Source organism: Meriones unguiculatus, chromosome 6, assembly GCF_030254825.1.
Source record: "Meriones unguiculatus strain TT.TT164.6M chromosome 6, Bangor_MerUng_6.1, whole genome shotgun sequence".
NCBI classification, from domain to species: domain Eukaryota; kingdom Metazoa; phylum Chordata; class Mammalia; order Rodentia; family Muridae; genus Meriones; species Meriones unguiculatus.
In genome coordinates this window covers 82,856,726-82,870,970 of record NC_083354.1, presented here as the reverse complement: position 1 = coordinate 82,870,970, position 14,245 = coordinate 82,856,726, and the positions used below count along the sequence as shown (strand labels likewise).

Sequence of the window (14,245 nt, the reverse complement as noted above, 5' to 3'; positions counted from 1 at the left end):
GGCTACTGTGTTGGGATGTGCCATCACCTATGACCCAATTCCTCCTGTGGAGCTTCAGAGTCTTTTCAACTATTATAAACACCATCATGGGTAAATATACGAACCCCCGGCTTCTTGGTTAACTGGTAATGAAGGAGTAGGAAGGTGACACGCCTCTTATTTTGTTCTAAATAAGTCCTATTACTGTGGGAATTCGATGTTAAAAGGAAAGATGAACTTCAATTAGGAAATCTCATTACTTACCAGCATCTTTGATCCAATTATCATAAAAACGCACAGTCCTCGATGTGAGATCACTGAACGCCATCTTCTACAGGACTCACTGGCTCTTTTAATGGATTCTTCAGTAAAACAGTGCAGAAGTGAGCTTATGATCTATAAATGCAAATAAAAATAAGCTTTTAGTAATACAATATTTAAAATGCTAAAAATTTAATAGGAACTGGCAGGGCAACAAACTCTTGCTGAAGGGAAAATGCATTAGTGAACCATAGGAAGTGCTGATGCAGTCACAAACACTTGAGATTTTTCCATTCCTCTAGAGATGCTGATGACCTCACTGAAGAAGGCTGGCATTTTATGTACGTGATACAAAAGGAGGAAATGATTCCAGGAACTCATATAGAAACGTCTCCCTCTTATGGAGAAAACTCAGGTCAGGAGCAGGCTGCTTCACCAGGACAAGGCCGCAGGGAAAGTCCAGGAGGTGGAGAAGATAGCAAGACTTTCAGAGGCATACACTGGCCCAGGCCTTGGAGCCACAGTTAGGCCCAAGAAAGCCTTCTTTGTGTGAGATTTTGAAAATAGTTATTTTATTGTTTTTTATTATATGTAGTGTGTGTGTGTGTGTGTGTGTGTGTGTGTGTGTGCATGCCATATATGTATGAGAGCCAGTGGAAGCCAGAGGCAGCGAATCCCTTGCAGCTGGAGTTAGAAGCAGTTGTGAGCTACTTGACGCGGGTGCGGGAAACCAAACTCAGGCTTCTGCGAAAGAAACACACTCTCAGCCACTGAGCTATCTCTCCAGTTCCGTAGGTTTTTACATTTTAGTGGTCTCCCAAGAGTTCCACAGTATTTTTTTTTATCATTAAAATGTCATCCACTCAAAAAAAAAAAAAAAAGTTAATGGAATGAGGCAGAGAGAGGGGAGGAAGACCAATAAGAACCAAGGAAAGTAAGTTAGCATGCTCTGGGGGTTGAACCCTGGGTCCTCTGTAAGAGCAGCCAGCTCTCCTGGTCACTGAGCAACCACTCCTGCCTTACATGGTGCAAATATAAGGCTCTTCCCCGCCCCGTCATCTTCATCCTGCATATGCTTTTTATTACTTGCTGGGATTTCAGAAGAGATTCTCACTGTGGTAGATTTCTACCACCCTCAACCTATACAAAGTAAGCTACAAAAATATACATATATAAATAAAAGTATGTTCTTATGCCAGACAAAATGGACTTCAAGTAAAAGTTGTCATTAGAGGAGGTCATTATAAAGGGGTCAAGAAGATACAGGGTCAGGTTCATCAGGAAGATATAAGAAGGGCTGAGTGGGCCACAATCCTTGCTTAGGACACATGAGGTCCTAGGTTCCATGTACAGTACCACACATGAGAGGGAGGGGAGGAGAGGGAAAGAGAGAGAATAAATATACACACAAATAACACCCCCGCATCGAAGTACACGAAGCAAACATCAACAGATTTAAAGGAAAAGATAGACTGTAATACAAAATAGCAGAGAATTCCAGTCTACCCTTTTCAATACCACATCAATCACCCAGACAGAAAGTTAAGACAAAGCAGAGGACTTGCAACCAACAGCACAGCGCACATTTGTGCAAGCGGAATATCCTCCAGGATAGGTCATACAACGAACCACAGCACAAGTGTAAGAAATTGAAGAAGGCTGAAATCGTATCAAGTCTTTCTTCCAACCACAACGTTATGAACCCAGAAATCAACAACAGAAGGAAAGTCAGAAGGTTTCACAAATACGTAGAGAGAAAATAGCCTACTCTTGAACAATGAATCAGTCCAAAGGAAATCTAAATGGCACTGAAAACTATCTTGAGGCAAATGAAGACAGACGAACATCTGTGGGACATAGCAATGCTGAGAGGAAGCTCGTTACACTCTGAGTGTGAAATGCCCAGCGCAGGCTTGTGGGTCTCATCACTCGGTCCCTAAGAGTCACTGTTTCAGAGGCTGTGGGATCTTTGTGGGGCGGGCTCTAATCAGAAGAAATGAGTAACTGGTTTGTGACTGTCCCCATGATAGCTTACTGGGGTCCCATGATCCTGCTAGCATTGACGCACCTACCACGAAGTCGTTCCTAGGATGGGCTGTATTCTGTCCACAAGCCAAGACAAACCTGGACAAGAGCGGCATCCAGAATCCCCAGGACAGATATCTGGATACAGTTCGTGTTTGAGAGAAGTTCCTGTGATGGGCTACAGTTTAGAAATCTCTTCTTAACACTATATACATTATTGCAGACAGGACACCACCCACAATATTTGGATCAGGCGTAAAAATACATGACAGAATCCAGTTAAGAAGTCACCTGGACACAGAAGGCATTGGAATCAGGAAGGAAAAGGAGGCATCCCCGATGCCGGGTGAGATTAATCTGATGAGTCAAAAGAATCTGTGTGAGATGTAAGATCTGTGGGCAGCACTTGAGTCAGCACCCTCATCCACGGGGTAAGGAAACTGGTCCCATACTTCAGGAGTAAAACGTGAGGTCCTCAAGCACTTGTGAGAGAAAAATCCTGACTACACCTCAGTTCTTAGTACATGGCAGAAAACTAGACTGTAACTGTTGTCTAGGCAAACAGAAACACAATGAAGTTAAGTATCAATATTTATGCCCAACTTTCTATTTTTCAAATGAAAACGCCACTGAATCAAGGAAGATTATTTGCTATAAGTAACTGAGCCATCAACTGTAAATAACTTAACCCATGAGAAGATACGATCTTTCACAGAACAAGGCGTCCAGACACAGGGCAGCTCTGAGTTAGGAAAGAGTTGATTTGTTGCTTCTAGTGGAAAAGACGGTGGTAGCCATTTCCACACACCTTCCTGGGGCATAGGAAGATGGACTCCCCCTCCCTCTGTCTTTTTCTTCTTCCTTTGGCAAGGTCTCTCAGTTCATGCTCTTCTGGCCTCACTCAGGATCCCTACATCTGGCATTTTAAGTGTGAACCACACTCAACTGGCACTTCTTTTTAGGAGTTTAAAAGCCTTCTGCGTGTTCTCCAAGAAGGCTCTCAAATGACCCATTAAAACAAACAAACAAACAAACACCTCACAGACCAGGTGCAGTGCTGCATGCATGCACTTGGAAGGCTGAGATAAGGCACAAGTTCACACACACACACACACACACACACACACACAGAGAGAGAGAGAGAGAGAGAGAGAGAGAGAGAGAGAGCCTCAGGGAAGAAGTGGAATCTTGGAACAGGAAAGAATGGTCAGCTTGCAGGGCTACAGGAGAGCTAACTTAGAGAAAGAACACAGACTCTAACTGATGCTTGGAGAAAGGCTCCAAAGCCTGAGGCCACCCAAGTGCTTGTTACCTTCTTCCTTGAGGAATGTTCCCAACAAAAGGATTGTGATTTTGTCTTAAACAAAGCATGATAAAGGAGTTGGTAGGTAACATATGTTAATAAGTTAAACAAACTCTGTAGCACCATATAAGACTTTCTGGTGACTTTTATGTATCTTCTGTTTAGAATTATCTGTGCCACAGTCGCTTTGGAACAGATGCCACACAATAAATCTATAAACGCAGGGTGGTATAACACTTGTAATTGTCATTTTATGAGTGCCCTGAGCTGAAGGTGCTCTGTCTGGAATCTAGCTACATGAATACCATGGGTGTTTCCCACCCCAAACAGCAATGACACAGGATCCCTCTTAATGTGGTATGAACTTCTCAGGCCTGCCTTTCAAAAGGAAGGGTTGGAGTTTCCATTCTACTCAGGACTCAAAACAAGTATGTTTTCTATTCCTTATTCTACTCTTTCATCCCAATTTTTCCTGCCTCCTTCCTCCTTATTGAAGACTTTACTAAGAATTTTCTCCCCTATAACATATGCACATGACTGACCAGACTAATTCAGGTCACATTTCTGTCTGGCTCAAGATCTACAGCCCAGTTATGGCTTGAGTCTGAGAAAGGAGGCAGACACTTTGGCTTCAGAGTTCACTTAACCTCAGTGTGCTAATGTGACAACTTGTTACATACCAAGGAGGTCTAGATGCCACTGGGAAATAGAATTTCTGTGAATGTTTTAGCACAGTACTAAATATTGTGTTGATCAACTGTTCCTGGACACTCATAACAGAAGGCCCTCCCAGACAAGTAGCAAACAGAAGCCTTGATTTCTGGTTCCAAGTTAGTTTTCTCTGACTTGGGAGAGACTCTGCACAAATTCCCAGCAGATGAAACCTCAGCACGAGGCACCATACAGCAGCACGAGGCAGACAGGGTCCCTTTTCCGCAAGCAGCATCAACAGGCAAAGATTTTTCTGGAAATGGGATGAGTGAAGTTTGAGGACTAAAAAGTATCCTAAAAACTGTGCCTCCTGAGACCAACTGGACTTGGTTATCAGAAGAATTGATAATTCTTGCAGCAATGATTTAAATCTTATCCACCATCCAATGCTAGTGAGGTGTCTGGAATTAACCAGGTGCTCCATAAATAACGAGATGAATTTGTAATTCCTGTAATCTCAGGAAAAATAAAACAAGGCGGGGGGGGGGGGGGAATGCCCACTCCAGTTGTTTTCGGATGAATGTAAAACTTTTCTCCCATCCATTTTTCCTTCAAACAGAGTAATCTCTGAACATCTATTTTTATGTTTAGAAAAAAAGGTGTTGTGCAGAGCACAATCCTATTTTTAAAATGCGGTTACTAAATTTAAGCAACTTTCCATCTGTCGGGGAAAGACATCTACTTAGATTTCTATGACGAAGAGAAGGGTCCTGCAAAGAGTTCATACAGAACAGGAATAGCCTTGTGGGTGTGTCACGCCTGACAGACACACCTAACACCGAGGGAGGCATGTTTAGAGGAGAGAATTCAGTAGTGAAAAAGTGTTCACATGTGGGAGAGGAGGGAGATAGACTCTGCAAGCAGAGAGACCTTCAAGGGGTGAGGGAGCCACTTGCTCAACCAATACATTTTTTTTTTCAACCAATATTTTTAAGTATCTGTTATGTGCCAAGCCCTACTTAGTGTTAATGATATAAGTGAAAAAAAAAAAAAAAAAAAAAAAAACAGAAAAAAAAATTCTGACCATATAGTATTGTAAAAAAGCCCGAGTATGTTTGTAGAATAGTCGTTAATACCTTGGTAACGCACAGGGTTGAGGCATGGAGATGTAGAAAGACCAACCCGAGAAAAGGACAGCCCCAGTCACACAAACTTGGCCGTGGAGGAAGCAAAGGCAGCCGTGCTGAAGAATTTTATTACCCTTACGTCTGGGGACAATGAGGAGTCATTACAGGTTTTTCAAGTTGGGAATCTGTCCATCAATGGCAGATTGGGAGAGATTAACTGGGTGGTGGGATCCAGGGCTGGGAAACAGAGGGCGTGGTTTAGAAGCAGGGTAAACAATTCTGCAGGGTGGGATCCTGTTGGGAAAGAAGCAGTATAGACGCCCTTCTTCCTCAGGGATGCACCCCTGAGCTAGCCAGACAGGGGTAGGTTTCCACTGAATGCCCTTGCAATAGCAATCCTCATCCAAGACAGCACACACTGCACACTACCGAAAATTCTTGTTTATTAACTCTTATCTGTTCCATTCATCAAGAGGCAAGTGTCTACATCTTGGGCTCGCTGTGTTCCCAGTGTGTAGACTGATACCTAGCATGCAGCAGAAAAGATCTGTGGTGTGAATAACTAGTGTATTAAATTGTGCTCCCTTAAAAATAATATGTTAGACCCTAGCCGCCAAGAATGTGATGTCATTGGAACAGAGGGTCTTTATAGACATAATGAAGTCAAAAGGGCCAGCGAAGTCGTGCACCAGTGAGATGGTGGAGCAAGTAAAGACAGATGCTGCCCAGCCTAAGGACCCGAGTTCTGTCCCCCAAGACCCACATAATGGATGGAGAAAAAAACAACTCCTATGATGTCCTCTGTGCTGTGTAGTACATACACAACCCACCCCAAGAAGTAAATAAATAAATAAAAGCATTAGGCTGGCTCCTAATCTAATGCAACTGGTATTTTCATAAAAGGAGGAAATCTAGGCATGGATTTATGAACACAGGGTAAATGGAATATGGACACAAAGATAGTCATCTCCAACCAAGGCAAGAGCTGGATTAGGTGTCACCTTCACAGCCTTCAGAGGGAACACTGTACCCCTTGATCTCCCACTGCTAATCTTCACAACTATGCGAAAATACCTTTTTGTTATTTAAACCACACAGTTAATGGAACTCTGTTATAGCAGCCCTACCAAACTAATATACCAAATGGATATTTTCACTGGACTTAAAGAAAAATATCCAGAATCAGAACCTAGGATTAAAGCAATGCTTAATTATGGCAAGAGGTGGTAATTAGCATGGGAGCAGTGCACATCTCTTGAGAAATGCCATAGGAGGGGACTAGGCAAAGGACAGCACCCCAGGAAACACCCATGTTTAAGAAACAAGAAGAGAAGCCAGAGACAAGCATAAGGAAGCAACCACCGGAAGCCACAGGATAACTTGTCAGAGCGGCTCCAAACACTGAAGAATGAAATAACTAAATGATTTAAAAAAAAACAAAACAAAAAAACAAAAAAACAAAAAACACACATGAATTTTCATAGAGGCAATCAAACAAGAAAAATCCAGTTCCTGTGCAGTATGCTTTGGTGGCATTCCTTTCCTTCACCTTTCAAACCACCTTTAGTCCTGTCTCCATACAAACTTTTTCAGGTCTATTTTCCCACCTTGTGATCTTCTGCCCTCAATCTACCAACACAACCCTCCACTGAGGCCTTCACCTCACCGTAACTGTTCCACACATCCACCTGACTCTGTCAACCCAAAGAATAACAACCCAATTATTAAGTTACAGTATAAGTTGGCTAGACACTGGAAAGAAAACTAATTGAAGAGAATAATCACTAATTGAAGAGAACAATCACTAATTGAAGAGAATAATTTGCAACTTAAAATGCATTAGACTTTCCTGAGCTAGAAGACATTAACTATCAACTGAGATTCTCAGTCCTCAAACTACAGCCAAAGGGTGTGAGGGGTAGAGACTGGGTTGAAAATACTGTGGGAAAGAAATAACCAAACACCTGGACAGCAAGTAGAGCTGTCCAGACACTCACAAGATGACAAAAAAAAAAAAAAAAAAAAAAAGAAAGAAAAATGAAAAGTTTACCAATAGACTGGGGGGAAGAGGGTAGAGCAAGGACAGCAAACAGATAAAGAACCAGCCAAGGCCAGGCATAATGGCTTGGAAATGGAATCTAGCCCTGGGGAATCTGAAGCAGGATGATATTTTGTTCAAGTCAAGCTATATTGGTAAGCTTCAGGCCTGCCTCATACTCTGCATAAAATACATGTATAGACAGACAGACAGAAAAACACAGACAGGCACATGCACACACACACACACACACACACACACACACACAGAGAGAGAGAGAGAGAGAGAGAGAGAGAGAGAGAGAAAACCCAATCTAAGGTGAAAAATGTAATTTAATTAAAGCAGTGAAACTCTCTGTAAGTATTTGGAGTGAAAAAACATGTCTTCATGGAATGATGTTTTAAAGAATAAAATGGAATGGAGAACAGAGCTAATATAACAATTTAAGGAACACAGCATTACTTTTGCATTAAAAAGAAATTAGAAACAGAGTGTTCATGGCTAAAGAGTGATTCCCTGGTGTAGAAGGCAGTAAAGTAGCCAAATGAAAACCAATAAAACATTGATACAACCTCAAAAGGCTCTGAATAGGGCAAGAACATCCAATACAAAGAGGATTGGTCTTTCCAAAGTGCAGAACTCAACAAAAGGGAAAGAAGCCAAGTTCAAATACATAATAAAAAAAATTACTTTATATACTGAGAAAGCTAGTGATATATGACAATTCCAAGACAAACTGTGACTGGTGAACTGAATGAGTAAATAAAAACATGAGCATCTATGAAAAAAAAAAAGTCAGAGGTTTAAACAAGTAGAAAATTATACCATGTTCACGAATTGGGAGACTCAATATTATTAGGCTATTGACTATCCAGCTTGGTGTGGTGGTACAGGACCCAGGAGCCCTAGATAGAAGAAAGGACATCCTTTCTCATAAAAGCAAAAGATATCAATCATCCTCAAGTTAATTAGAACTATCATGATCAAAATTCCATACACTACTTTTTAGAATAACTTTACTCATAATCACCCAAAACTAGAAACCTCCCTAATGTTCCTCAGTGTATAAATGGACAAATCACAGTAGAGCCAAATAAGGAAAAAGACTACTCAGTAACGACAACAAAATGTTGGCATCTTTGGAGAAGCAAGGGAGGCCTGAAAGCTGCAGTTACTGGGACATAGCTGTTACCCAAAAGGGATGTTTGGGCTGCAGGGGCCCCTTTAGTTCTTAGTTCTTCTTTGGATTTGTACCTAACACAGCTCAATCGACCTCAGGGGTCTTCCTGTTTTATGTTGTATTTCTCAAGACATTTGTAGGGAGAACAGGGAGGAAGGTGGTAAGGGAAAAGATTTATTTCAAGCACAAAAGCATCCTGGATACCCTGGGCAGACTGGGAGCAACTCAATTGCGTGGCGATGTGTGGATGCCTATGATTAATGATCTGCTTTTTATTGGTGGCAAAAACAAAATAGGAAAAGGGGGAAACTGGATTCTCAGGTGAGTTCCCTCGGCCACAAATGCTCATTATGAACCAAGACAAAATCTAACTTCAGTAGCAGCGCTCAACCTAGCGTTATTGGGGATTCTAAAAATGAACCCATGCTTCAGTTGTTTAGAAATTCTAAGTATGACAGGCATTTCATTTTCTAGACAAGATCCGAACATTGATTTACTTAGCCCTTAATTGCAGGCAAGTGCATTTAGCTAGAGGTTCTGGTTTCCGGAAACAGAAAGATGAGGGCTGGAGTGATTGCTCAGTGGGTAAGGGAACTGGGCGGCTCCCACAGAGGACTCCAGTTCAGTTCCCAGGACCCACCTGGTGCTTCCCAACCACTTACTACTCCATTTCCAGGGATCACAGCACCTTTTTCAGATTTTCTTGGACAGCAGGTATGTGCATGCATACATGCAGGCAGAAGAGTTATGCACATAAAATAAAATAAATAAAAACAAAAATAGAAGAGACCACTCGTCTTAGAGCCTCCAGATAATCTTCTTGGGGAAGTTGTACACCCCAAGATTTTCCTCTACTTAATGTCCAATAGCCTTTCCTGAGAGTCTAGAGAAAAGATATATTTGCTTTGTTTACTAACACTTGGGGAAATTCTGCTCTATGGTTTTGGTTTGGAGTTGTTGTGGGGGGGGTATTACTGTTTTGTTTTGTTTTGTTTTTTTAAGATGACTCTAAACACAAATGGATATTTAAGTGAATGTTTGGAGTATTTAAGAGAATGAAATAAAGCACTTCTTATAAAGGCCAAGATGGGAGGGCCTACAAGAGTAGGTTGGTCTAGCCTGGGATAATACCATTTGGCTTCTTTCTCAACACTTAACATGTGCTTGTGTTTTCCATTGACAGGTAAAGGCCCTGATGATGGAATCTCAAGCTGAAGGGAGTTTCTCAAGATGGTGATGGTGAGTTCGTCCATTGGTTAAAGGCTTTTCATACGGGTTTTTACAGCCCACTGTGTGGCATCTGTCGATTGTTTGTCTATATGTCTTAGAAGGCTTTTGTGTGGAACTTAGGACATCAGAAAATTCCTTCCATCCAAAGGAAGTAATAAGTTAACCCATTACATCAATGCAAGTATTCAGTGGAAACAAATACACACTTACACAAACGTGTGATCCTACAGCACGTTTATATAGCTAGTATTGACATGCCGTTCTTGTGCACTGGAATAGTGGACTCAGTTTTTCTGGGCTGACATTCGATATGACCAGAGAGCTTTGACTTCAGGACGGTGGGGGGGGGAGGATGGCTCAATTTACTATTCACTATATAAACATGAGGACCTAAGTTTGGATTCTCAAGCTAGTGATGGCAGTACAATCTTATACCCCCATCCCTGGGGAGACGGAGACAGGAGGCTCTCCAGAGCTCCCTGGACAGCCAGCCTAGCTGAACTGGTGAGTTCCAGGTTCAATGAGAGACCCTGTCTCAAAGCACAAGGTGATTGAGGAAGACACTTAGCATCAACCTCTGGCCAGCACCTACCTGCACGCACACACACACACACACACACAACAAAGCACTTTGTTTCATACCTGCATGAACCTCTTATTTTATATCATTAAAAAGCTTTACTTTACTTGTGGACATACTTTGTTGCCAATTCTAAAATTCTGTATGCTTTACAGGGAATGTGTGCACTGTACAGTGCTAGGCTGAGGAAGGTGGGCCAGGAATAAATGTCCTCACTACCCATCAATCAATAGGTCAAAAGATCACAACTGACAATCACATTGCTGCCTTTGCTAGCGTGAAGGCCTGATTTTTCCCCTCTTCAAACTGAAGTCTGAAGTTGAAAACAAGGCATGTTTGCCTGTAAATAACACACAGCAAGGTCAACTTTTCAACATTCTGTTAATTAATCACATCTACTTGCGGCCTTGCCCTTTGCTAAGCTGCACTTGATCTCCTCAAGAGATTTTCTTTAATGAGATTTGATTCTCTGAAAATGTGAGGAATGTACTTTCATTAATGTTCGTTGTCCCCTGCCCTTTTTTTTTTTTCCTTAAAACTCTGGGAATATTATTTGTATTTTATTCTTTAGAGTCATTATTTAACAAAATCTTCCAGCTGGAAAAAAGGCACCATTCAGTGTGTGTGTGTACACCAAGAACAAAGGTCAGAGTGTGAATCCAGAACCTAAAAAACAAAGACCAACACACTGTAGCATCCTTTGGGCAGCATGTTCCAGGCTGGCTCCAACTCTGAGGTTTACTTCCTAAAAACTCAGAAAGATACTGAGATGCCACACTTTTTGCTGATGAACAAACAGCAGTGTGCCCTTTGGTCCTGCTGGTTGAAGTTCCCGGAACATTTCTTGGGGTTTTGCTTCTGGAGAGTAAACAGAGATAGTCAACACTTGCAAGTCTGCTGAATTCAGTCTATTGCAATGCACCCAAAATGTTCTCTCTCTCTCTTTCTCTGTGCCACTCATCAGTAACTTAGATAAACATAGATCCAGATCATGCATGAACATTCTAAGTGAACTACATGCTGTAAAAAGGCCAACATTGATCAGTCACAAAGTCTCCAGAGTAGTCGGGGCCAACAGCATCTTTGCAGACCAGCTAACTGTAAAGGTGTTTATCACCTGGTAAATTCCCATAATAATAAAGACAAGAGGACAGGACATCTAATCTTCTGTCACCTGGAATTTCTAGTAGTTCATTATCTCAGATTACCAAAATTACATAAAATAATTGTCCCATCAGTGAACTTCACCTTTTTCTTTCACATTTTCGTAATATGAGAGATATCTGTTTATTTTTTTTCAATTTGTAACTGAAGCATAGAATTTACAATCCCCCCATATTAAATGCAGGAGCAACATTCTACAAGTTTATGTAGGATATGCTCATACTCTCCTCTCAACATCAACCCAAAGGCTCTTTAGACACTTGAGCTGTGGCATCCAGGGCCATACCACCACATCTCAGACTCACTCAAATGATGCCTAAGGAGAGGAGGCATGTCTGTCCCAGAAATAGTCATCTGCCTTTCCTATGTGCTAAGGATTTTTCTGAGTTTTGTTTTTTATTGTGTTTATTTACTTATTTACTTATTCTTCTGCTAGAAGTTGAATTTATGCATGTAAAAATGTGCTGATCCACAGAGCCCTCAGGAATTCTTCTCTGTCCTGATCTCCACTCTGCTGGCCTCTCCTTCCTTCTTCCAGCCCTGACCACAGCTTTCAGAACATAACATTTTTCCAGCTCTCCCCCTGCCTTTCCATGCTTCGGCCCTTCCCAGGCTATTAAGTGGCTTCTTTATGTCCTATTCCCCTATTGGAGGTGGATAACAGAGTACCTCAATTGTTGGCGCTTTGTCATTCTCTTGATCTAGCCACATGTTTATTTCCCTTTTTGTGGTTTTGTTTGTTTTTGTTTGAGTTAGAGTCTCCTCCTGTAACCCAGACTGGCCTAGAACTTGTGGTTCCCATCCTAACTCATGCTCCCCAGGTATGATCAGGTTTGAGGCAGCACACCGAACATATCACAGTTACTTCTAATACTATGGCAGTAACTCCTAAATCGATACTAGAAATCTTGACATGTCGCTCATGCCAGGGTCATTGTCTCTACCTACCAGCCATGATTACAAAGCAGGCATTTCCTGTCCCTCCCCTCCCGGGAAACCCAGCAATCCTAACAGGAACCTAACAGGAATCCTAACAGGAATCTCGCCTGCTGTGTCTTTGGCTAATTGGCTTTTGACACCGTTGCCACAGGTCATCCTACCTTATGTTTTCTTTGATACACCTTTGTGTTGTCCTTTGCTAACTGGAGCACTACAACCAGGCCTCTGGCCTCTTTCGGATGAGAGGTTTCTCCTCCATCCTCGAAGCCGACAAACCAGAGCCTCAGTTTACGCAGCCTGGGACACTCCCACATCTACTGTCCCAAATCTTGAATCCAAGATTAGGGTTAATCTTACAAGTAAAAAAAAAAGCCAAACACTGTGTCACCATCCTTGTTCCCCTCTCAGGAGGCTCTAATGGCTTTCTGGAATATATCACATCAGGTCGGGGCTCTCAGCTCCATTTTCTGACTCCATTTCGCCTATTCAAACTTTCCATCACGCACCACTCTCCCATGTTAAAAATAGTTTTGCATCAGTAAGCTATTCCACACCAATGCCCTCCCCTACCCCAGCAATCCTCAACTGTCTGTTTTTATGATGCGTATTAAAACTATCTTATCTGTTTCCAGATAGCTAATCTTGCTGATTAAAGCCATTTCTTTCCTCTGCAGCTACATGCTAAGTTTATAGAGACCTGCCTCTGCCTAAGCCCAAAGGCTTCTCCTGAGCTCTAAAACAAAACAAAACCCTACTTTCATTCATTCATTCATTCATTCATTCATTCATTCATTCATCCCTATGCTTTGGAACAGTCCCAAACTATTTGCTTTTATGTCTGTCATATTGGTTCATGTTAGCAGAACAGGAAACTGGGGAAGGCACCTAAAAGACCACAGTAAGATTTATAAAGAGCATGGGGGCTGGAGAGATGGCTCAGTGGTTAAGAGCACTGGCCGCTAGGACTAGACAGACAGACTAGAAATGAAAGTCTCTATGGGAAACTCAGTCTGTCCTCCAGGACACTGAACTCTCAGGCAACAGCACGGATGTGATCATGAAATGGCAGAAATGTACAAGCAAGTCAAATAAACTCCTGAGGCTTCCCTGCAGCCGCGGTGGGGGATCTGTGAGCCAAGCAAGTGCTTCCTGCAGTGGGAATGCTGCCACTATGGCCTCAGATGAAAGCCATTCCTCTGCTTTCATAAACGATCCAAGAGTTTCAAAGGCACAGAGGCAACAAAAACCAGCCCAGCCAAGTGAGGACCCTCACACAGTCCAGAAAGAGAAAGGATTCTCCAAACAACCTGTGCCCGCCTGGTATTTACAACTAAACAAAGCAAAACCATACTGACAATAGTCTTAGAAGTGCTTGGTTCTGCATAGACTATCCTTTCAAGGACGAATTACTGGAAGAAGCTGGACCCATGAAATGGGTCTGTTAAGGCTTCAGAGAGAACCACTGACAATTGCAGTAATCTTCCTGGACTCTCAGAATGAAGAGGTGTTGGCAGATCCTGTGAAGAGATCTGAGGGAGATCTCCCAAAGAAGGATGTAAAGGAAAGGCCAAGAAACTAGGTCCGCCTCCTGAAATGAGCAATTGGCTGTGTCCTGAAGCAGGGACACAGAGGAAGTGGCCACCTACTCACTCACTCACGAGGACAGCAGCACCCATTTAATGAGGGCTTCAGTCAGGCTCCCTGCTGCATCTTCTGTTCGCCCCAACCCTTCATAGCAACCATGTAAAAGAGGTATCTCATCTTTGGG

The 14,245-nt window shown here is 42.3% G+C and overlaps 1 protein-coding gene across 2 annotated transcripts in view; it reads right to left on the bottom strand.

Moving 5' to 3' along the window:
* Positions 1–14,245, bottom strand: part of Elovl7 (ELOVL fatty acid elongase 7) — a 63,011-nt gene that overhangs the window by 27,198 nt on the left and 21,568 nt on the right. For both annotated transcript variants that reach the window (XM_021632762.2, XM_021632763.2), the window contains exon 2: positions 244–375. In XM_021632762.2, the coding sequence (XP_021488437.1) occupies positions 244–307 (64 nt within the window). In that variant the 5' untranslated portion in view covers positions 308–375. The remainder of the gene's footprint in view (positions 1–243; positions 376–14,245) is intronic.